Source organism: Trachemys scripta, chromosome 10, assembly GCF_013100865.1.
Source record: "Trachemys scripta elegans isolate TJP31775 chromosome 10, CAS_Tse_1.0, whole genome shotgun sequence".
Taxonomy (NCBI): Eukaryota; Metazoa; Chordata; order Testudines; family Emydidae; genus Trachemys; species Trachemys scripta.
Window position 1 is genome coordinate 14375267 of NC_048307.1, and position 26290 is coordinate 14401556.

Consider the following 26290-nt stretch of genomic DNA (forward strand, 5'->3'; position numbering starts at 1 on the left):
GTGTACATTTCACACAATACTGTACTTACTTTTTATTTTATTTTATTGGGGGGGGGGGGGGGGGGGGGGGGGGGGGGGAAGGTATCCTGCTGCTGCCTGATTGTGTACTTCCGGTTCCAAATGAGGTGTGTGGTTGACTGGTCAGTTTGTAACTCTGAGGTTCTACTGTACGACGACACGTGTGGACTGCTGAGCAATGCTACTTTGAATAGCTCGGGCTCTTGGCGCATAACCCTCAGTGGAATACAATACAATCACTCAAAGAAGAGCTAATTATATACAACTCCCATTAATGCAATTACCTATGTTCAGAACGTAGGCAATTTTTGCTTCATTTATAGTATTACCCACGATGTGGCTGGGTCCTTTTCACTTATTTCGTTTTCCTGTACCCAAAAATACACTACATTGACATAAGTACCATAGAACATTTTACAAAATATTTATTTTGAAAAATCACCCTGTACAAATTTAAGCATAACATTCTCAACACTGCAGGTTTATAAAAATGCTAACAGAACAGAAAGACTCAAATAAAACATTAAACTGATGTTTTTGAAATTACAAAGAAATTGAAACAGGTTCTTTCTGAGGAAGCTACTGTAACTATAGAAGTCTAATCAAAAGTATCAGACTGGTTCATTTTATAGCTCCTTTTGCTTTTCTTTATACCATTTACATCACATACATGTATCAATGGATGACTTTCCCCTCCTCTTTATAAACTCCCTTTTATACATTGTCAAACATTTAACTAAATATCCAAAATTGCTTACACTTTCACTGTACATAACTTGGGCTCCAAGAAAAGCCAGCAAATGTTTCATCATTTTTCTGAGTGCCTAACCAAAAAAAGTCATTGCTATACATTTTTGTTACAAAAATCTCTGTACAAACCAACTTAGCTCATGTAAATTTCTGAAAGGATTAAAATGGATAGTATTTAAACAGTCCACGTGTTCCTTCATAGTAGTATAATGAAGGAAAATTCAGTAAAATTTCACCAAGTAAAATTGAAGATCTGGGAATACTGTATAAAAAGTTCACATGCTGTAGTTTTAGGATATGCCATTCCTAAAAATCTAACAGTGCCAGTATTACAGCACTTATCATCAATTTCTTCTGTACACATTTTAAGTCTCGCCCCCTCATTTTAAGCTATTTGTGGAAGTTGTCTTTGAATAATAAATCAGCACATTTCTTTGTACATGAAATACCGCTGTCATGAAATTAACTTAAAACAGTAAAACTGTAGTACTTCTGTAAACATGATTAAAATGAAGACTGACAAAAAAGGCAGTGACAGGTTTGAAATGAATTCTTCACATTTTCTTCTTACCATAATACATGGCTCACAACACAAGAGCAGCAAAAAAGAAATCTAAATTTCAAGTTACAGCCAAGGGTGCCAGGCGGGATCCATACGACAGAGATTATCCAAGCTATTTGCAGCTGCCACTAGAGTGTTGACTTTGCTTTCTCCTCCTTCAAACTGAGCAAGATTATGTAGTCGAGTCATGATAGCAGTAACAGCTTTTTGAACTAGTGAAACCAGCTGCTGACTGTCCATGTTTTCAGGTTGCCCGGCTGCTGAGAGTGGAGAGGAAGTATCCTCTTGTGTTTTCTTGTGCCAAGCAATTATTTCATCCCGTAGCACAGTTTTCAGGATGCCATCAACCTGCATGAAGGAGAAAATTAGATAATTATGTTTAACTAGAAGAAGTGTCAAGGGGCTATAGATTTTTAACTAAATTGTAATAAATTACATCTTGACATTTTGGTCTCTTTGTAATCTTAACCCTTTAGTTGCTGGTTGCTTCAGAGGACTAAGACTTGCAGTAAGCTTTATAAGTATCGTTTAACAAATTATTTTGTTCTAAGATTTTTTTTCCCAAAAAAGAACGTATAAAAAGCTATGAAGTTTCCCCTACAAATTATTTTTCATAGCTGAACTACAAAACCAAATACATTTTTTACACACACACTATTTTCTATGCATCGCACACACATTTTTGCCAAACAAGAACATAAAGGTTTATTTCAGGAAAAATATTGTTCTAGAATAGAAATAACTAGCTGAATGATAGACAGCTATGACTCTTACCACTAAAGTCTGGAAAGGAAATTCTGGTCCCACATCCTACCTACCTACGTAAATGCAGCATATTTCAGCTGAACGTAATTAGTAGTTATTGCCCCAAAGTTGTAATTTCTTGGTGGATTTCTGAACTGAATTTTTGAAATTTCAGCTAACTGGCATCCTAAGGACACCCTATTGTTATCGAGAGGAAATACACAAAAAACAGTTTTCTATTTTCTCTCATCCCTTAGCAGCTCATTTCTTGATAGTAAGGTATAAACGCAGTCTGAGGTTTTGATGCTAAGAGTTATAGTTTATAAAACCAAGTCTTTCTAGGCATAACCAAAACAGTATTTTGAAGAAAAAGAATTAAAGGAATTCAGGTTACTAAGGTTAAAAGCCAAGCCAAATTTTCAAAAGTAAATAGGTGCTCAATTTGAGTGTGAGAAATGCTGTGCTTCCAGACCTCCAAATAAAGTCAAGGGGAGCTGTGGGTGCTCAGCACCTATGAAAGTCAGGCTGATGGTGTTTCCAGTTGTACACCCCAAAATTGGGAGACACACACACACACACACACAAAAGGCCACATCTGAAAATTTGTCTGAATGTGTAAACATGGCATGAGAATGCCTAATTGCTACAAAAAAGTAACTACAATGTTTTGTGCAATGTTGTTTGGTGCAAATTGCTGCCTAACTGCAAGATGCCTCATTTTTGTAAAGCATTAGAATTTAAAAGGAATTAAGCCAATTTCTTTAGTTAACTACACTGTCAAGAGCCAAAGTCCATCAAAGCAACAATGTATTTTCAACATCCTACTCTGCTAATGAGGTGCCACGGTGTTTTTCTATTCACAGTATAGTCCTAAGGATCTAAATGATGCTGCATTTGTCATTTTTAGATTTTCAAGGACTTACAAAGCTAGGATGGTAAAACAACTGGTTCATATTAATTTGATTGAGCAAACAGTGAATTTAGAGTGAAATTATTCCAATCTTATGTATTCTGACTAAAACGACAAACTACAGAGATTTCAATTGGGGTTTGTATTGGTCCTGATGTAATATTTACAAAGTTATTGTGGAGTTCTCAGCATCTGTAAAAAACGGTTACATACCTGTTCAGTAACTGGTTGTTTTTGGGGGTTTTTTTTGCATGTGTTGCCCATGTCCATTCCATTTCAGGTGTTTGCATGTCACTTTACCAAATCATGAGATATTTTTCCCACAGTGATACCTGATGGGGTGGTACTTGCGCCCACCACACGTTCGTGCTGACAGTTGAGGGTGTAAATGGACAGAGCCAACCACCCCCCACAGTTCTTTCACCATGGAAGCCTATATTTTCTTGTACTCGAATGTAGAGGGGAAGGAGGATAGGTTGTGGAATGGACATGTGCAACACATCTTGAAGATCAACAGTTATGAAACAGGTACATAACCATTTTTTCTTGGAGTGCTTGCACATGTCCATTCCACCTCAGGTGACTCTCAAGCAGTTCCAGGAGGAAGGTATCAGAGTCTACCTGAACAAGGACTACACAACGCCAATCTCCCAAATCTAGCACCATCTTTAGAGGCCTGGGAGAGAGCATAATGAGTGGTGGAAGGTATGAACAGATGACCAAGTCACAGCCCTGTAAATGTGTCTGATGTTTATGTGACCTAAGAAAGCAGTCAGTGCTTCCTGAGCTTTTCCAGCGTGTGCTAAAACTCTTTGAGGCGGTTGGACCTTATCGATATCATAGCAAAGATAATACAGGAGGAGATCTTCTGCAAAGAGACCCACTGACCCTTCACCTGGTCATCAAAGGAATTAAATAATTGAAGAAACATTACATTGTTTTGTCCACTCCAGGTAAAAGTCTAACAGCCTACGGACATCCAAACTATAGTGTGTTTCCTTATCTTTATGAGAGAGTGAGGTTTCGGGAAAAAAAAATTATTAAATACGTAGGCTGATTCAGATGAAATCCAACACCACTTTAGTGAGACGTTTAGGGTGCAGACGTAAACTAACTTTATCTTTATAAAAGGCACCAAATAAGGAGGATCAGCAACCAAAGTCTGTAGTTCTCCTACCCTCCTGGGAGAAGTAATAGGAATGCTCTCTTTATTGAGATGAGAAAGGGAACACATACAGGATCAAAAGGGGGTCCTATTAAAATTGATAGAACCAAATTTAAATGACATGACAGTGCGGGATCATTTACAGGAGGGAAGAGCCTGTACAATCTTTTCAAGAATCTAATAGTCATAGGGTTGGAAAAAAATCTTCCATCTATAGGATGGAATGAGGAGATAGCTGCCAAATAAAAACTCAGGGTATTAAATAGACAGTCCTTTTACCTTTAGGTGAAGCAAGAAATCCAGATTAAAATGTATGGGAGCCTAAAAAGGAGAAGTACCGTTCTGCTGGAACCACACGGAGAACCTCCTCCCACTATTTAAGACTTCCGACTATATAAGAAAGTGTTTTGAACCACAAGGGAACAGTCAGCTTCCGGGGTAGTTAGCCACCAAATATCCAATATAGTCAGATGTATGCTAAGAGAATTGAGATGCAGGGACTGGCTGTGGTTCTGTGAAACTATATCCAAGACCTGAGGGAGAGTTATGGGATCGCGAATTGAAAGACTCAACCAGTCTAAGAACCAACGATGTCAAAGCTGGGCTGGTGCTATTAAAATTAGAATGGTGTGATTCTGTCTGAGTTTGCACAAAACTCAGAGTACCATTGGGACTGGAAGGAAAAGCATATAGAATTTCCCCCCATCCAGGACAATAGGAAGATGTCTGACAAAGACCTTGCACTGTGACTTGCCCATGAAAAGAACAGGTGACACTTCCTGTTGTCAGGTGACGAAGAGATCTATTTTTGGCATTCCCCAAGGCTGAAAATGGACTTTGCTATGTCAGATCTGAGGAACTATTTACGATCTCTGCTGAATGTTCTGCTGAAATGGTCCGTAAAACAGTTTTGGACCTGCTGAGAGATGAGATGCTTTGAGTGTAATTGTGTGAATGTAAACAGTTCATAGGTTCATTTTCTCTTGGCAAAGGGGGTCTAATCTGGAACCTCCCTGCTTGTTCAAATGGAACTGCGGTGTTATCCATGACTACCTGCACCGTATCATCTCTGATGAGAGGGAGAAAAACCTGACAGACCAGGAGGATAGCTCAAAGTTCTTCAGCATTGATGTTCTGAGACAGATCTTCATTTGACCAGAGTCCCTGAGTCTGGAGGTCCCCTACATGAGCTCCCCATCCGAGAAACAAAACATCTATGACCAGGGGCATGGAGGGCAGAGTTGTGGGGGAACAAAACCCCACCTTGCAAACTCTGGCGGGGTCCCATCCACTAATCCAGGGACAAGACGACACTTGCAGGTATGTGATTTAGTACATCCAGCTAACAAAAGGCATGACAGACCAGCTCTGAATAACTCTTAAGTGAAGTCTGGCATGCTGAGTCACATATGTACAAACCACTATGTGACCTAGAAGTTTCAGAAAATTCCTCACTGCTGTACGAGGATACACACTGAAGTCCCTGTAAAGGTTCAATATTGCTGGAAGCCTGGCCTGAAGTAAATATGCTCTTGTAGTCATAGAATCAAGAATCACTACTATGAATTCGATTCTCTGCCGAGACAGGACAACTGATGTGCCCTTGCTAATCAACAGGCCCAACGAACGAGCACCACACACTGTAGAGGATTGAATCTTTTTGATGGCTACCTCCACCTGCTCCCTTGACTGACCTCAAACCAACCAAACATGGGCATACCTGGACACCCACTTTCTTGAGATGTGCTGCAATGACTGCCATGCACTTTGTGGAGACTTGAGGGGCTGAAGACAGGCCAAAGGCAAGGTCTGTTAACTGATAACGATTTACTACAATAAACCTTAAAAATCTGCTATGACTCTGGTGAATGGCCACATGGAAGTAGGGATCCTTTAAGTCAAGGGCAGCAAATCAGTCACTGGGACCTAGGGATGAGATAATAGATGCTAGGGTAACCATACAAAACATTTTTTTTTAAAAGTGTATTTGTTGAGTTTTGCAGGTCTAGGACAGGTCTGAGGCCTCTCTTGGACTCTGGAATGAGAAAATAATGGGAATAGAATCCCTTCTTCTGTGGCCCCGAATTGTAATAGAGGTTGGACTTCTTGAATTAGAAGTCTCGTGAAAATAGTTCCTGACAAGGGGTGGGGTGGAGGGGAATGGGAACGGGGGAATAGAGGAAAAGTGCAGGGTTTATCCCAGTTCCAATATGCTTAGTACCCATTGATGAGTGGAACAACATGCTGCCAAAGAGAGGGGAAAATCAGAGTGAGTGGTATGCTGGCCTCAACTAAGTCAGACTGCTTATATGCTATAAGATTGTTTAGAGGTAGCACATGGTGGTGGAGGAGATAGTAGTCTTCTTTGAGTCTTATGGCACCTCCTAGATTTGGTCCAGCTGATTTGTAGGATAGAATAGGTACCTTTACTGGACCTGGAGACAGAACTGCTTTCTCTTAGGGCCTGGATGCAAATGCCCCAAAACTTTAGCGTTTCCCCAGAATCTTCAAGACAATGCAGAGCTTTGTCTTCTCTGAAAAATAAATTTAAGCCCTTGAAAGGCAAATCCTCAATTGTCTATTGGACTTTGGTTGGAATTCCAGCTGTTTGCAGCCAATAAGCACGATGCAGAGTGACCACTATTGCCATTATTCAAGCTGCTAAATCTGCCTCATCTAAGGCAGCCTACAAGGACGCTCTTGCCACCAGGTGGCCCTCAGTCACAAGGGCTCTGTATTCCTCTTTGGCATCATCTGGTAACTTGTCCACAAATTTCAACACTTAATCCCAATAAAAGTGATTATAGTGAGCAATTCTAAACTGCAATCCTGATGATGAATAAACTTTTCTCCCAACCAAATTCAATTTCTGTGTGTCTTTGGGGCTAGATTTGTCTTGCCTTTTCATTCACAGCTGTTACTACCAAAGATCTTAGGGTTGGGGGTGAATAAAAATACTAATGACCCTGAGAAGGAACTTCATAACTCTTCCCCATCCTTTTGGCAGTGGGTGTCAAGGGGGAGGAAATTTGCTGAAGGATTCTGGTAGGCCCTAAAATGGCCTTAATTACAGGTAAAGCCAAGTTAGCAGGCCCTGCGAAACATCTAACTTATATGGATTGTCTTGGACCGGTTCCAGCTATGCACAGAGGAGATGGCTATTCTTTTTGTTAAGTTCCTGGTACATCTTATTATTGTCAGGAACCATGGAGGAAAATTCAGAGACAGTGGCCTCATCCAAGGATGATGAGGATGTGGTGCTGAAGTCCACAACTTTACAATGCTAGATGATAAATGTGGTACCGGGGAGCATCTAGTCAGAGCTGGCTTAGCTCTAACTTCTGGCTGATTCTGTCAGAGACCAAGCCCTCAAAAATGAAGGGGGCCTTCTTTCTGGCTAGAAGATGCAAAAGTGTTTGAATTCTTCTGCTGCTTGGGTTGTACTGGAGATGGAGAATGGTGTCTTCTCTCCGGTTTCCTCCAATGCAAGGATGCCACCAAGTCTGGTGGTGCATTCCAAGACTGAATAGAGTCAGAACTCCTGCATACCAAGCATACCGACTATGGACACATTATAGTGCAAGTGTGATATGCCTGTAAAACACTATTTAAAGGTAAATACTGTACATACCTTAAAGTTTGGTTGTGCAAAACAGCGAGCTACTGCAATCATTGATGCAGTCAATGGACCAGACACGCCAATAGTTGTAAGGAATTCAGAAATGTTTGGTGTAAGACGGAATGGGACAGGACGATTGGCATCCAAATCACCAGTAGCATCATTAATATCAAATCGGAAGTATGCCACGTTGAGCTTGCCAGTATCCTAGATTTTAAAATGAGACACAGGTATGAATCTTTATATAAGAAAAGAAAAATCAACATATACAAATCACTAATAGACCTTTATTTTTACTGTTAATACTCAGAGCAGAGTAATACTTTAAGTTTAATCCATATACATCAGTGAAATATTTCCATTTCCCTAGCATAAAGTGTTGTAACAAAGATGGAAGTTAAATATGGAAGAATAAAAAAAAACACTAATTTCCTTTGTTCAAATACTGCCTTGCTCTCTTGATCAAGCAATACTTGAACAACAATGGGTATCTAGAATTTCAGACATATACTATTCTCTTACAAACCTTGTGTAGAAAGAAGAAAAGTAAGAACCATATTAAATATATGGTTCAGAATATGAGCCATAAAGAACAGGTTCTTTTGTGGTTGTGGTAGGTGAGCGAGTAGGGGCAGAAAGATAAATCTTCATTCTGCTTGCATCTCAGGAAAGCACTGCATTGTTCACCCTGGGTATGCATCTGAAAGCCATGGCTGAGTGGTGGGGATTCTTAGTCTTTTAATTGTTGTATAGAGTATACCTCTATGAGCATTAAAATTACATTAAGATATACCATCTTTGCTCTACTAAATTGGCAAGTCTCATGTTAGATGTTTATGTTAAAGCAGGGAGTGGGGGGGAAGAGAGAGAGAATGGAGTTGGAAAATGAATATTTCCTATAAGAATATGATGCTCTAAAATCACTTGATATTTGACACAGGGAAATAGCCAAGATAGTGCTTGCGAAGAATGGGAAAAGGGAATCTGAGACTGTACACACATCTACATGAACATTTGAGAGTTTTTATGATTTTTTTTGAGACCCTTTTTGACGAACAGGAGTTGTCCTTCCAAAAGCTGAGAATTTAGAGGGTAATGTGTGCGCCCACTGATGTCATTTTTTATTATTGCATATATTTTGTGTAATCATGTAGTGAAAAGAGAGGCCTACTGAAATGCTCTATTGATTACACACGGGGTGCATAAACGCATGCCAAAAAAAAAAAATAATCAAAATCAGTGTACAGTGTATAGTAAATATATAGTCCTTTCAAAAGTAAATTACAATATTTCAGTTTATCAAAGATAATATAATGTGCATCTTCAATGAATGCAATATACCTGGGCAATCTGTAACATCTCAGGATTGAGTCTATTTAAATGAAAGACAAATTCTGCAAAGCCAATTAATGCCAACTGAATTGTGAACATCTTTCGAAACGTCCAGTAATCTGTGGCATTTGGGAATGTATGTAAAGCCCATTCCTTAAGCATACTGCGTGGCACCATGTTACTCTGTACTTCTTTAAGTATATCTCGAAGAACCTAAAAGCAAAGCAAATTTAGTTAAGACAAATGGTTTTTAAACGACTATTATCTATTGATTGGTCAATTTAAAAATATACTAATGAAATAACAGTACTAACTTAGAGAATTTTTCACTTGACCACAGCTCAATCCCTCAACGGTTCCATTTTTAAGGTGGAATCATGATTCTAAAACAGATGAATTCATTCCAGTATTTTTTCTAACTAACTCTTTTATAAACATATGATGAGAAATTTTGAAAGTGTATATCCTGAATGGTTTCAATGTCATTTCAAAGTTATGTCGAGAGATGTTTCTTTCCCTTGAGAACGTCAGATAAATGATTATCATAAGAACACAAAAAAGGTGCTTACAGATCTAACAGAAGCCAAGAGACCAAACAGTTACTATACCTTCTACTCAACATCTCAAGAAAAATCAGGAGTGATCCTAAGGACATTCAATACACCATCCTGCTGCACTTGCATAAAACAGACTGATAGAGAAGTACTTAACTCTTCATCAGCAAATTTTCTTGCTGTCGCTTCATTAATATAACCAGTATCAATTCACTCCTACCAAATATCCCATACCCCGCAATCAGGAAATACACAGATTGCCTCTTTCATAGAGTGGAAAGAAACACTAAGAAAACTAATTGGGATGAACAGTTTCACTCCAAGTTGAAGAAGCACTTTGCAGTGAACTCAAATCCTCCCTTCGGGGCTTGATATTTATATTATTTGTTACTTGTATTAGTTATTTCCAGAGGCTCTGGAGCCAGGTGGGGCCCCATCATACTAAGCATTGTACAGATGTAATCAAACAGTCCCCGACCCAAAAACTTTACCTTTGGAGCATTATCCTAAATTCACTGAAATCAACAGAAAGACTCCCATTGACTTCAATGGGTTTTAAATTAGGCCCTTGACTTAAGACAAAGTCTAACAGGTTGCTTAGACTAACAAATCATCAAGGGAGGAGGATGGACAGGGTAACAGTGGTATGAGCATTTTTGTCATAGACTAGCTTTGAACAGATCAACCCCAATAGTCTCAGCTCATTAGCCATTATTAGCCGCCAGTGGTCTGTAGGCTACTGCAGACCAAGACATGAAGGCTATGAAGAGGACAGATTTTTGCAGAACAGCATTCCACACAAAGGGCTACAAGGAAAAAGGTACGAAATTACATCTGGGACGTTACAGGCACAGAAACTACAAAAACTTATCTTTTTGGTTAGGGGTTTGGACATTTCCCCAAGTGAGTGGACCTGGGAGAAAAATCACAGAATACAAGATCTTTGGAGCAGAGATGTACGTTTGTACAGTGCTTAGCACAATCTGGGTGCACTCTCAATAGCAAAACTAAAGAAAGGCTTGCAATTATTTCTGTAATTTCACACTGTGCAGTAGAGTTCTCTCCTGGATGTAAACATCTGCAAACTACCACCATATTTAATTACTGTAGCATATACTAGCCTAATTAATTAGAAAAAGAAAGTTGGAATCTGTTCCATTACATTCAAAAGAGAATCATCATCATACTGGCTTCAATTAAATGACTGTTAACGATGAAGTTTGATAACCTGAAGGAATCATCCTCAAAACAGAAACAGATGTTACGTAACACACCAGTTTGTAACACAGAAAGGCTGAAAGACTATCTGCTGAATGTGTTGTTGCAAGAAACATATTGTGTATTTCCACAACTAATCTGAAACTGGACTGGCATGGTGCAAGACATATATATTTATATCAAAAATAAAATAAGGTGATTAAAGTTTTTAAATCGGCACTGGATGACTCCTGGGAGTTACAATAGGATATGGAGACGTACACTCAGCTGGGCAAAATATGAATTAGGTTCAAGTTAGTGGTGACTGAATATACTTTGCATCTGACTTTGGTGAAATCAATCCATGGTCTCAGTTCAGCTTCTAGTGAAGAGGCGTCCACTTTCCAAAACCCGGCCTCAGGAATGACACGTTTGCACCCTCATGCAAAAAGATAAACCTTACTCAGAGACTTGGATAACATAGCAGAGCAGCATGGGGAAGCTTACACCACATCTACCAATACTGTATCTGTTTTCGTGAAGCCAGGAGTTCTGCTTCCGATGCTCTCAACTGACACCTTTCGGAAGTACTAGACATCGGACTAGAAAATAATATAAACACCATGTTTTTATCTACCATAGTTAGAATCACACATATGTAGTTAATAAAGTACACTAGGCAGTGAGGCTTTTTTGAGGACGCAAGTTTCCTGAGATTCTTCAGAATACTGATGAGATAATGGGGCTAATGAGATATCAGGTAAAAAACAAAACAACACACATATGCAATGTCTGTAGCAAACAAGAGAAAGGAAAGGAAAGTATAATATCACAAAGCCCCTAAGAAGTGAGTTTGAATAATAATAAACAAAGATTCAATACCTGATGGCTGGCTTGGGTCCCTCGTGCTTGGACTGTTGCCAATCTGTCATAGTAACGAGAAATAGGGTTGTCATGCTCAATGCCTTTCTTGGCACACCGTTGCTTATAGATCTCCACCAGGGAGAGAGAAGAGGGATTGTCTTCAACCAGGCGCATCTGTGGAGAGACTGCTACAACACGGGGGACTAGAAATAAATTTTGGAAAAGGAAAAAGACAGGAAGAAAATAGTTAATACATAATCAAAACACTAAGAAACAGGAGAATTAGCATGCAGATATCAGCACTTAAACATTGCTGTGATAATCAACTGAAGTATGTCAAGTGGAGATTTTTTATTCCTCATAGCACATTCAAGAACTTGGTTTAAAAAAAAAAAGCTTAATAAAAGAGAGGCATTTTCTTTTTCACTCGATGTCATACCATGCAAAGGATTTTCTGAGTGAGAAAAACATTTCTGTATCACACTGACAGGGATGGTTGAATTCCCTACAGCTACACCATCTTAGTAAAAATCTGGGGATTCAGAGTTCATCCTGAGTCACTTATTTGAAGAAAAGAGGAGAATTTTTGTTTCGGATACTAACCTACCTACTGCAAGCACATGTTTTCAGTATCCAATTAAATCACTCTGGTCTCATTCCAATATTTTTTATATAAACTCTAAAGAACAACAACAACAACAATTAGAACACTGAGGTGAACCCACAACTGGAGAGAAAGAACACGGCAAAAATCTGTGAAGAACAGACCTTCACATGGTAAGATTATTTATACTTAGCTGAAGAGATACACAGTTAACATTTTCAAAAGCAGCTAAGTGATTTAGGAGACTAGAGACTTAGGTACTTTTGAAATTTTGCCTACACTCCAGTTGGATACTTTGCAGAACTGAGCCTAACTAGTTTTTTCTAAACACACACAACACTCACGTCTGCTATTTGCATTCTGCACTTATTTTAAGAAACAAACAGACTAGAGCTCTTTTATAGTTAGTTTTACATGGATGATGATATACAGTTCATTTGGCAATCTTGATCTTTTGGTCACTAGGTAGATTGTTCCATTGCTGGCAATGGAAGTGTTGAAATAATTGATCTCAGCTTACTTGTAACAACGAGTTTCCCCCTCCCCCCAAATCCTTATTTCAACAGTTCAATGTGGTTTCTTCACTAACTTGAAGAAAAAAAAATTATATATAATTTGTGTTACAGGCAGAATTGTCATTAATGAGCTGGTTCTCCTGTTTTGCTTCCATTTAACCCTTGGGGGGGAGAAATTTAGCCTTCTTCACTTGTAGGCTTTGACGAAATGTGTAACACCACAAGAGGAGGATGTACCGATTTTTTTTTTTTTTTTTTGCACATCCACTATAGCACTGCATTTATGTTATTATATATGCTACATTTAAGAGTCAGCTTCCGTATCCATTAAGTATATCTTTCAAGGAGTTTATCCTGTCTTTTTAATTGTCATTAGTACTGAGCATGACATACAGTTAACTTCTTAGGGGGATTATTTAGTTAATAAATGTGGGAAGACAAGACACTGCACAAGTTAATTTGCCTGTTCTGTGATAGGTTATATCAACGGTTTGGAGAATGCATACTTCCTACATATGTCCATACAGTGATCTATACATATAAACACAGTATGCCTTTTTGATAAGAATTCCTTTGGCTGGGAATTTTGAGTGGGATTTTTCTCTGTGTGGACATTAAGGGTCACATTTTTGAAGCTGTAATTATTTGCAGTTGTAATTTATGTCACTTAGTCACCTAAGTTCACGATTGCATCTGTATCAAGTACATATACAATTAACTAACAGCAACTGTGGGTGCAAAAAGAGAGATTGGTAAAAAATCTGGCTCAAAAAACTCCAGGACCCATGCTGAAACAGCAGGAGTCTGCCCCACTGTCCTTGACTAAAAATCTCCCTTACCCTCAATTGTGAGACAGTTGGTTTTTGCCCTCCACCTCTGATTGCATTACAGTGGTGTTGTATACAGAACTGCTGTTTATACAGAACTGCCAAGTGCCTCACAATCTTCCAAGATGATGGATATTTATATTAATATATAATGTATTAGTTGGCTAGCAGCTGGAACTTGCCAACAATTTAATTGATTAAAGACATTTGCATTAGTGTTCACAGTACACTTGGTCTGCATGTGACCTGAAGAGTCAAATATTCTCAATAAGGAGTGTTTCACAACTTCATCATGACAACTGTATTATTAATTATCAAGACACAAAATAATCAAAATGCACATACACAGTACTTTCCACCTTAACTCTTAGTTCTTGTCTTAAATGCTTAACTTTCAACCTTACTATATGCAGCGTTGTTGTAGTTGTGGTCCAATAAAAGATATTACCTCACCCACCTTGTCTCTGAACTTTAATATTGCATGCATAAAGATATTGCATGAATGAAGATTTTTGCAATTAATATAAAAAAATTACAGTGAGGGAGAAGTCTAACTGAGGAAACAGAGGCAAGACAGCTACTGTTTTGTTCACTATTGTGACCAAACATTGCCAGGCTGTAGTATGAGCATGGAGACAGCCTCCAAGTTAGCTTTTTCAAGACCAAAATCATACATAAAAATATGCACACAAAGAGGCCTATAGTAAAGATACCTGAATTACTGAACTCACATTATTTAGCAACTGTTTAGCAGTAAACAATGTTATGCAGAGCTGATGAAGCCGTTTATTTTAAACCGAAGAATTAATGAGTTATGGCCTCATAGGTAGAATTTGGAAATTATACCAAATTCAAAGTTTTACATGAGCAGTTGTCTTCCAGATGCTTAACACCTTCCCCTTGCTTTTGGATTATCTAGAAGTGGGTGGAGGCAGTCTGGTATTCACACGTCACTAATTTAAAATAAAGCTTTCCGGTAAATGTCATTGGGTGGGTCTGCAGATTGCCATAGCAGTGGATCCTTTGGGAAATAATGCAGAGGTCTGGCCAGTCATTCACAGATGACTTTGCTCCACACAGTATTTGTAACCTCTTCTAAAAATGTCCCGAAATACTGTACATTCCCCTTTCCCCTCGTACAGTGGAGTCACGGTGACTGGGAAGCCTCTGTGATCACCAGGATAGGGGCAGGATTTACATCAATTTAATTTGACGTCGCACATATTTACAATTTTAGTTTAAATAATTAGATCTTCTTAAGTCACTTTAAGGAACATGATTTTCATAGACACAAAGAATTATCTAAAACCTGCTCTTACTGTACCTGTGAAAAATAAATGCCTCTTTGTGGTTTCTTTTCTTTTCTCTAAGCAGGGGTTCAAAAGGCGAAGGAGCTGTAATACTCGTTCTTCTCTGCGAGACTCTGTCAGGCACGCATCATTCATTACTAGGTATGGGTAAATCTTTCCATTATGGCCTCGGATATAGAGTCTTCTGGCTGCAGTGTTGTGCTTCTGTACTATCTCCACTCTGGGCATAAATCTATCAAGAAAAGGAACAGATAAAAGCACCTGAGCTTTCAAAGTCTAAAGCTTTATTTCTGTCCTCTGAGATGAAAGCAAAAAAAATAGAAATGCCGTATTTAGAGGTACAAAGAGACACCTTGTTAGCTCCTGAGCAAAACCAACGCTCAACTATGACTTCTTTAAAACAAGATGCAACCTTATTATAAGCTAAATTTCTAATGTAGCTCAGCAAAGATTTGCATGCTGTTAAAAAAAATACATGGTTATGAAGAAAGTTTTCATCTTTGTCTTTTCTACATTTAAGAATGAAGCTTTTTTCTATTTTTTTTTTTTCTGTTTTCTTGGCCAGATTCTGATAACCACAACGCTGATGAAAAACCAGAATACATCTACTGACTCTAGTAGTTAGCAGAAATATTCTGGATTTACACTAAAGTAAAGTAGATTACAATGACCTTAAAATAGTCTCCTCCTCCCTAATTTCCCAGTAAGACCTGTAAAACTACCACATGAATCTAAAATTAGAACTGAATTATGTTACGACATAAGAATGAAACATGCCATTAGATATTTCATTAAGTCATTTCAATACAGAGACAGACAAATAAAGTGCATTTCTGTAACTGGGATTGATACTGCATCACAAGGAGTGGGGGGGAAGGGGATTTTTTTTTTAAAACCTTTATTTTTTTACCTTTTACCCAATGGTAGTTTACCTTGCAATTTTGATGTAATAATGTGTTGGCTTTGGCATAAGGAACTCTCCAGGAATCTCCACTTCTGCTGTTTGAGCTGAGAAATTACTTAGAAAACGACACTTTTCCTCTATGAGGAAGAACTTTGGAAGCTGCTTAGTTTTTGCCTCTAGGATTTTGATCCACTTCTTCAGTTTAGAAATAAGATTGTGAAGTTTCATGGAGCCTGGTACACTGAAGTCAAAATCTAAAAGAAATTTTTTTAAAAAATTTATCATTCTGAATGCTGTACAGTATATTTAACTATCAGATATTTGAAGTTGGCATTTTAAAAGTTGTTCTTTCATCTTTGTGCCCTCAAGCAAAACATTTTTAGGTGCACCATGTATAGCACACCATTATGCATTAAAATAGATCTACAGTGGTAACATGGAGGAAAATGGTTATTTACATACACTGGAAAAGTAACACAAAAAACATTACCTTACCAAGCAAGTCAGTGTGTAAAACACGTGAGTGGTTACTAAAAGCAAATGATGAATACCAAAGACAAAGAAAAAAGCTAGTATGTTCAGATTAATTTTGAGGAGTCAGAATGGGAGATGAAACTGCTCGTGAAAGGGATCAGACCATCTTTGTTACATCTGTGTAGAATGCAGAGCACAACTGGGTTAGGGATTTAAGTGCTACAGCAGTACAAACACACATAATTCCATAGTGCAGACAGGTATGCTACATTTAGTTGCACAGGTTCTGTCGGGTATTTCATCTCTGTATGAAGTTTGATTTTGGAATCTGATAATTACAACCAATATGGAATAAACTGTACACTAAATGACTTAATCCACCAGGCTAGGTTGCTTCCTTCTCCTGCACAAAGCTCTACCCAAATCCATTTGTTTTCCCAGCTCTTTTGCCTATATAGATTATCCTAATACCTTACTGCTTCATGGTCATGGGGACATTAGAAATAATACTGTGAAAGCTCTGAATACTGTTACTGATTAACAGTCTTTATTTGGTTTTATATAGTTCACCAATTCAGATATAATGGAATGCATGTGGTATGGATTAGATCAAATCACATAGATAGAGGAAGAAGAGCCGAAGCTTATTTTCCAATCTAGTAATGTGAGCTTCCTTTTGACTTAAAATGAAATTAAGTGGTATTAGATAGGACAAAAGAGATCTTAGCTCTATTTTATTCTGTATCTGAGTATACATACTGTTTTGTTTTTTTTTAAATGAGATGAAAGAGCACCAACTGGGGAGTAATCTTGAAAGTCAGAAGTAATTCCAAAACAAAGTAGTAAAATGGCTGTCTGCTATTCAAAACTATTATTTTTATTTCTTACAGCTCAGAACAGAAAAAATACATTTCTTTTTACTCTTTTCGGTGTTCAATATTTGTATGAAACACCTAGGACAAGACATCCTGAACAGAAATGCCAACAACATGCAAACAAACAGCTCTGTTCATCCTTCACAACTCCAGCGTTTCCAAGCTAGCCTAGTGCTTGTCCAAGATCAGCTCAAGGATGAATAGCTAGTTGAAGTTGAATCCAAGCAACAGAGAGATTACTCCAGTTTAAAGAGAATTTGTAGCTACGTGCTGTCTGCTCTAGTTGAAGATACATAACCCATAATTAGTCAAACGAGTGCAATTTAGGAATGGTTCTGGATTCTCACTGATGCTATACTCTCACATATGCAAACAATGCATTCTGCTATCTAGTGTTCCATCCTAAGTGGTGACCTGGCCTCAATAGTACATGCCTTTGTTACGTCTTGATTCGATTACCACAATACAGTCTACCTGGGCACGATCAACGCTCAGGAAACTTCAGTTAGGACAGAACGGAGCAGCTCTTCTTTACAACTCAGGTTGAAGAATATCAAACTTGTTCTCTGCTTGCTATAGTGGCACTCCATAGAATATCATGTCAAATTCAAGATCTCCATCCTTATCTTCAAGATACTTAATAATCTGGGCTGGGACAGCTGAACAGTTGCCTACATGAGAACTGGGGTCCATAACTGGAAGCATCTACTACAAGGGTAAAGTGTGGTTGTGCAGGAGATAGTGCTTTCTCGAGGGTTGATCTGAGACTGTAGAACAAAATCCTGCAGGATCTCAGAACCACCATAAATCCCAGCACTTCCTGTTCTGAGTGCAACACACTCATCTTGACCTTGCTCTCACTAATAAGAGCACACAGCACAGCTTAAATAAAAATATATTTTAAAAATTAAAGTGAAAATAAAAATAGTTTAAATCCACACAGAATTTTCCCCCTGCAGAGAGGAAGACAGACAGAACCACGTGCCAAATGCATTACTGGTAGGTGAGACACAAGGTAGGTGAGGTAACATTTTCTATTCGACCAACTTCTGTTAGTGGAAGGTACAAGCTTTTGTGCTAAACAGAGCTCTTCTTCAGGTCTGGGGAAGGAAATCAGAATGTCTGAGCTAAATACAAAAAAGCTCAAAAGCTTGTTTCTGGTCCAATAAAAGATATTGCCTCATCAACCTTGTCTGAGCTAAATACAAGTCAGAACAGATTGTTAAGCATAAGGGATAACACATGTTATAAGCAGGCACTAGAAATGAAGTGGGCAATTGAGGGTCAGTTGTTATGCATAAGGGGTTTGAAAATATGAAATTAAGAGTAGCAGGTAAATCTGGTGTGTCACAACCAACCTTCAAACAACCACCTAACCGCATCATCAGAAGCAACCTCCCCACAGACCAGGATACATCAAGTCAAAGGGGCACTAGACCCTGCCAGAACAACAGAAGCAGAACCTGCAGACATATCTCCACTGTTCATATGATCAATATCACACACAACACACCTTTCAAGATCCATGGGTCCTACATGTGCTTATCACAACATGTGGTGAATGTACTTCATCCACTGCCCCAACAACAAATATGTGGGTGAAACCAGACAAATACTACACTCTTTAATGAACTCACACACACAAATGATAAAAGACAAAAACACCCTATCACCCACGTGCAAACAACTTTCACAAAGCGATCACTCTTTATCTGGCCTGTGTAACTGTAATCGTAGCCATGTCAATCCCAGGATATTAGAGAGACAAGCTGGGTGACTTACTATCTTTTATTGGACCAACTTCTGTTGGTGACAGACACAAAATTTCGAGCCACACAGAGTTGTTCTTCTTCAGGTCTGGGAAAAGTACTCCGAGCATCAAAGCTAAATGCAAGATGGAGATTGTTTAGCATAAGTAGTTAGCACATAGGGACCATTCAAGGAAGAGAGCTCTGTTAACACCTCTGTTTTATGCTTAACAATCTGTCCCAGCTTGTATTTACCTCCGTCTTTTTCCTTCCCCAGAACTGAAGAAGAAGAGTTCTGTGTATCTCAAAAGCTTGTGCCTTCTACCAACATCTGGTATCTGCTATCTTGTCTCTCATATCCTGGGACCAAAATGGCTATTGCAAACTATTGGTAGGTGTTCAGGTATCACAGTGGTGAACATGGGATGAGAACACAGAGAACAGAATTTACAAGATAAAAGCTGACAATAGTGTAAAACCCAGTTACTGCATATTAAACTCTGAAAATTGTGTAATATTTATCATTGATCAATTTATCAAAGTAAGCAATGTCTTCCTTAGCTTTACTGTGTTAGAAATGTACTGTACATTTCCTCACAGCCGGTATAAGATTCACAGTTATAGTAGAACAATTTCTGCATGTGAAATCTCCAATATGGCTCAATACAAGTAGAATACTAGGGAAAATTATCTGTTCATCTCAGAGATGACACAGTACATCCAGAACACAAACTACTATGCAGTCTGTTACATATGTAAAATATTTTTCTAGGTCTCTAATATAACTATTAAGCATTTGAGAGAAATAAGTTAAAGTAATTGTGAGTGTAAAAGCTGAGAGGAAAGAGAAATTGGATCACAAAAATCTGCTGTGAACATCCATCTATAGTGCACTAACAATTAAATACTTACATGTGCCCTACGGTAATTACAAACACACTAGGGGTCAAATTTTCAACCACAACCACAAAAAAAAGGGGTCACAAAAAGCTGCATTTTGTTCACAAATCTGGTAACTTCCTCTACAAACAAATTTTACAGAACCTAAATACACCACGTTTTTGTGGGTGTATCTTTTGTATGCACAATAAAACAAACTGGTCCTATTCACTTTTAGCCACAATTCAGTGTGTGTGTGTGGGGGGGGGGGGGGGGGGGGGGGCGGGGAGAGACACACACACACACACACACACACACACACAGATAAAGACTGTAGGAAATGCATACATGCATGCACAATAATCACCTCCTAAAAACCTGACAGTTGCCATAAATCTCTTGGCTTTTTAAAGGGTAACCACTATATACTCACACATTATATATACACAGCATACTTTTTTTTCCTCTCTCTCTCTCTCTCTCTCTCTCTCTCTCTCACACACACACACACTATAAATTTAATATCTTCCTTATGATACTGCTAATTTTGAGATTTTTTTTTAAATCATGACAGGATTTATCTTTTCCTATTCTGATTTTTTTTTTTTTTTTTACATCAAATTAATTTAAAAGAAGTTTATTTTCTTTGTATCAACATATAATGGTGTTTTACACTCTGCTGGCTTTATAGCAGCACCTGCTCCAAAATTATTTTCAGAACAGCATTGGTATCCACAACAATGCTGATACACTAAATATTCTGGCGTGAGAATGTCTTATATTAAAACAAGACTTGCATATTAATTTCAGTTTCTTTCAAAACATAGGAAAAACTCATAAAGGACACATACAGTTTCCAGGTTAGAGACATTAAGAATAATTCTGCTAGACTCTAAAACAGGGGTCGGCAACCTTTCAGAAGTGGTGTGCCGAGTCTTCATTTATTCACTCTGATTTAAGGTTTTGCATGCCAGTAATACATTTTAACATTTTAAAAAGGTCTCTTTCTATAAGTTTATAATATATAACTAAACTATTGTTGTATATAAAGTAAATAAGGTTTTTAAAATGTTTAAGAAGCTTCATTTAAAATTAAGTTGAAATGCAGAGCCCCCAAGACCAGTGACCAGGCCCCGGGCAGCGTGAATGCCACTGAAAATCAGTTTGTGTGCCGCCTTTGGCACACATGCCATAGATTGCCTACCCCTGCTCTAAAAACTATTACTGTAGTTAACTGACAGTCCTTTTTCTGTTTTTAACATTATATGCAGCACAACTCTGATAACTACAAATATTATTATAAAAAGATCTGATTATAATTCCAAGTCTACCCTCTAGTGAGCAATATGAGTAAATCACTTTATGAAGAAATGACAATAGGACTGCATTATTTCTTTCTGTAACTCCATGAAGTGCAGCAAAATGTCCCCAAATTACAACTACAGTATTCTAATGACATGCAAATAACCAACATGGTAAAAATATGCTACGGTGTTAATTTATTTTTACACCAAGTTATTTGTTTCACTATAGGAATACACTCCAGTTTGGTGAAAATGTCTATTTTAGATTTTTTTGTTTTGTTTCTCAATAGCAGATGGGAATGACAGAGAGTGAGCTCAATTAATGAACGTTTTTCATCCATGTCACATAGGCTCCACACACAGCCTATTTGAGAAGAAAATAAGTAACTTCAGCTGTAAGGGGAGGAGAAATATCACTGGCTTCACTATGGTGAAAGACTTTTATCCTTTGCTTTGCAGACAGCTTAATTTAGACAGATGTTGTTTTATTTATCTATTTCAACCACTACTAAAAGCTAAGTCTTGCTCCTAGAATTAGTTCAAGATTTACCAATTCAATGAAGAAACCAGTCAAATGTAAAGAGTATCAGGAAAATACTGAAAAATGTGGAATTACCCATAGATAACACCAACATTTTATTGAACACATTTGCCTATCTGAATCAATACTTCTGGATCACAGCAAACGCTGTTTTTACCATTACTAGGATAAAAATAACAAGTTATCACAATTACACAATAGGAGAAGTTTGTCCAGACAGGCAAGGTAAGAATCCCCCAGTATGCAGCCATAAAAAGGACTTAATCTTAGTAATGAGAAAAGAGGCTGTGTGGGTAAGATTTTGTCACAATTAGTTTTAGTAAAAAGTCACACACAGATCATGGGCAATAAACTAAAATTAACGGATGCCCGCAACCACCTGTCTTTGACTTTTATTAAAAATAATGGGGGTGGGAATGATGACACATAGGTCTCTGAAAGACACAATCTGTGACCTCTGTGACAAAATTCTTATCGTTATTCATAACCGAGTCCGAAGATATACATCAGGATGTAATCTTGAACACACTTTGGTTCTTTCCAGTAATTCAAAAATCCTTACCCAACCAATCTGAAGAAGTGGGGAAGGTGGATGCAGCGTATGGACATATACAGACAATTATCTCAATAAACCAATTACTACAATAACTAACTTTCTCTTTTGAGAATTACCTATATGCATCCCCTCCTCTGACAAACAGCAGTGACCCACCAGGTGAGAAAGATTTGAGAAATATTAAAGCGACTGCAACACTACTCTCCCAAGCTGGGCATCAAATCTAGATGCCAAATCAAAGGAGTAATGGTATGAAGAATGCAGAATTCCAAGTAATATCTTTGCATAATTAAATATGGGAGACAGCAAGAATGCATGCTCTAGAAGGTGTCTTAGACCTAGTTGAGCCTGGTCTGTCATTCCCAAATGGCTGACACCTAACAGTACATGACAATCACTCTGATCTATTTTGACCGTCTTTTAGCAGAGATGAAAGATTCATGATAACCGAAGCATGGAGCCTGAGTTCCCTGGATGTGAATATGGCTTGCAGAAATAACTGAGATAGAAGGTGCTCAGATGCCACAGTAGTAGGTCAGGGTAATAAAAAAAAGGGGGAATGGAACAGAACAATAGATATTTGCAATGAGGGCGCCAACACCAGACCCCACTTAGGAAAGATTGGTCTGATCATAGGGTCTAGCCAGCCTGATTCCTCTGAGAGATCTTAAGACTTGAGGATTTTCAACAAAAGGGCCCGAGGACCCAGCATGTGGGACATCTGTCATGCTATGGTTCTGAAGTGAAGTCCCTTGTCCATATTGAAGAAAACTCTGGGGTTTCTGTTGTTTTCTTGACTCCATGGAGTTTAACTGTGACAAGATGAGATGTAGACCAGACATGAAATCCTTCTGGAAGTCTGTAGAGCCACAATCTCTTTGAAGGACAAACCAAGTGCAATTAACATCACCCTCTCAATAGCCATACTGTCAGATGGAGATGGTCTCAGTCTGAATGGAGGATGAGACTTTCTCTTAAACCCCATGCAAATTTTGCACTTGGATGGAATGAGAGTCTCAGACACTCGAGACAACAAGAATGCCCATCACTTCAGGAGAAAAATCTGTTGCAGGTCTAGCACCGATTTGAATCCAGGGACCCTGGGCATACCCCAGAAGTTTGGCAGAAGAGGAAGTTCGAGGAATCAGTCCTGGGTAGGAATCCCCCTAGCGCACAGACTTGTGGAAGGAAAAAGGAAAAAGAAAACTAAATATTGAGAAAAGAAAATAAACAAACAAATGGGAAAGTCTTCTAGGAAGCAGCGGACACAGTTGCTCTGTCTTGAGCACAGGCATTGAGAAGAAACTGGAGCAACAGCAGATCTTCTTGCTTTGGAGCACAAGCTTGTATAGCGTGCAGGCATAGACCCACAGACACGGTTGAGTCAAATCTCCAACTGACTGCATTCAGGTACACACACATCCTACAATGGAGCATCCACAGCAATAGATACTAGAAGAAACAGCTTTTTTCGGGGTGAACCAGTTCTACTGCTCCTATTAACCAGAAGATGAGAGATGTCGTTCACCATCAGCTTGTATTTAATAGGATTGTTCCAGACTCAACATCCATCTGCCCAAGCTAAGAATAATTGCACAATACTCTATGACCTCTGAGAGATTTCTTGAAAGATGGGCTACCTCTTTGCCTTGGCTCTGTTTAGCCAACTGTATTATGTTGGGCAAGTGGTCCTGTTTACAAAACCATCCCATCAAAAATTCTGGCAAAATTATAGAGCAGGGAACTATTGGAACTTAAATTTGGCTTTAAAACCAGGGATGGTAACAGATAAGAAGGAAAATAAGCTGAACTCCATTTGCTTGGCTGTAGATAGAGATTTTAGAATGAGTGTGGAAAGGGTATGGCCAATCCCTGGAGCCTCCTGGAGGTATCTGAGCTCCTTTTTGTATTTGCAGGAAGAAAGATGCATCTCAACTGTTGGAAGAAGAGGTTATGGAACCACAATACATGATTTGCATACGTCTTTTGAAACTATTTCTATCTATCACCATTAACCTAGGAATAACTGGAGGGAACACAGTTTACCTTTAGATAGATTCTTAACTAATATACACATATCACAGAAGACTTGGAAAACAGCTGTAAATATCTACACATCAAGTAAATACAATAGATGTTAAGAATTATAAATACAAACATGGTCACTTCTAAGTAAGACAGAAGGTGGACACCATTGACTCAGAATGAACAGGCCCAAAGCACATAAGGAAATGTAGGCATGATCTACTAATTGTTGTCCAAAAATGTTAATACATTTACTATGTCCAGTAAAGCAATTACATTTCTATTAATTTGATAATGTCATTTCTACCACTACTGCAAATTAATCACAAACCTAAATTCATTTTCTGCATAATAAACTAAATTATAGAAGACTCCACAAAGCAAGCATATTCACCAATTTAATTTCATCTATTTTTTTCACACTTCAATTTTGAATGAAACCCCACATTTAATAGATTAAAGCATAATCTAATCTAGCACTAACTAAAATAACTATTTTAATCCTGTAATCACTCACGCTTAATCATAATTGAAAAATAAATTTTGAAGTCTGCAAGGAAAAAAAATCAGGCAAATTGCTTATTCTTAAACTGAAATTTAAGAGAAACATTTTGTATCTTGATTACTTTAAAATGTTCTTTATTTTATTAAATAGCTCCAGAAAAAAATTCTCCCTTAGGTTTGTTTAAACACTGATGCATATAATTTTTGTAAAAGTCTGTCAGGATAACAAAGCTAGAAACTTTAAATATGACATTTATAAACCTTGAAATTATGCAAAGAAAATACACAGAGAATAAAATGAAAAAGTGTTATCAGTATAAGGTATTTTCATACCAAAGATGGACACTACAAAATAATTAGTCTTACAATCCTTTTTCTAGGAGGTTGGGGGGTTATGTTTGTTTGGTTTTTTAAACTAACTACTCCCTTTTATGTTTCTCTTAGAATTCCAAGTCTAACTTCATAATTCTTCTCCTTTAAAGCCTAAAAAAATTAAGATCTCCCAGAAGTTGTATCTGGAAGGAAACAAAGCATCAAGAGAAATTAATAAAAACTAAAGATAATATAAAAAATATTATAAAAACCAATATCTTCAGTGACTAAATGTTTCCTAAGGGCTGTTGCAATATGTAAATAATAAAGGTTTTCAAAAATAAGAGATCCTCGTCTACATTAACTGTATTTTGCTTCTCTGTAATTTTCAGACAATTGGGGATATGTGAAATGCTTCAACTACTGTTTCCTTTCCTTGTAGCCTTTATCCATTAAATTTAATCATATGGTTCAGGACTTCCATTATCTACTGTCATGCAACTGCTGTGCTTCAAAGAGTACATCATGCAATACATAATGTGCACAAGATATGTAGGTCATATCTGTGACTGGGAGCTACTTTCACAAGAATCTCAACATATCACTTATTTTCACATCATAGTCAGTAAGATGTTTGAAAAACCACTATAACTCTAACTCTACCTGCTGAACTCAATAAAGCACTCAGTAACAGTGCTGACCTTGAATACTGAATACAGCAAGCTCCATAATTACTTATGAACATTAACATCTAAAATTTTAAAACGAATTTATCAAAATAGGATTTAGAAAAACAGTTGAAAACTTAGCTCTACATTAAAATATGTCTTTCCGATTCAGAGGTTTAATATTTTTCTGTCTGAAAGAGTTGATATTCCACTTTATCTGATTTTTAGTCTTCTTTCAGGATAAGCCAAGGAAGTATCGCTGCAATAGAAGCCAATTTCCATGACCAGGGAAGCCATGAAATGCGCCCCCTCCATGAAATGTCAAGCTTCTGTGCCACATATACAGACAACATTTGAGTGGCCTTGATACTTTTGTTTGTTACATTAAAACTACTTTGTAGGCTTTTCTTAGGTAAATGACTCAATTTCAGTTCAAACACCAGAGATACATAAAATATAATAATTCTGCGGGCAAATAAAATATGAAATACTTAATAAGCTACTTCCCAAAAGGATCCTTTTTTATTAG

General features: G+C 37.8%; 1 protein-coding gene across 9 annotated transcripts in view; it reads right to left on the reverse strand.

Annotated features, from left to right (window-relative positions):
* Positions 1-426: 426 nt before the first annotated feature.
* Positions 427-26290, reverse strand: part of TRRAP (transformation/transcription domain associated protein) — a 149781-nt gene continuing 123917 nt past the window's right edge. For 5 of the 9 annotated variants that reach the window (XM_034784980.1, XM_034784982.1, XM_034784979.1 and 2 more), the window contains 6 exons: positions 15904-16129; positions 14986-15203; positions 11734-11918; positions 9110-9313; positions 7781-7975; positions 427-1678 (listed from right to left, as the gene is read on the reverse strand). In XM_034784980.1, the coding sequence (XP_034640871.1) occupies positions 1394-1678; positions 7781-7975; positions 9110-9313; positions 11734-11918; positions 14986-15203; positions 15904-16129 (1313 nt within the window). In that variant the 3' untranslated portion in view covers positions 427-1393. The remainder of the gene's footprint in view (positions 1679-7780; positions 7976-9109; positions 9314-11733; positions 11919-14985; positions 15204-15903; positions 16130-26290) is intronic. The other 4 variants (XM_034784974.1, XM_034784976.1, XM_034784977.1 and 1 more) reach the window with 1 other exon arrangement.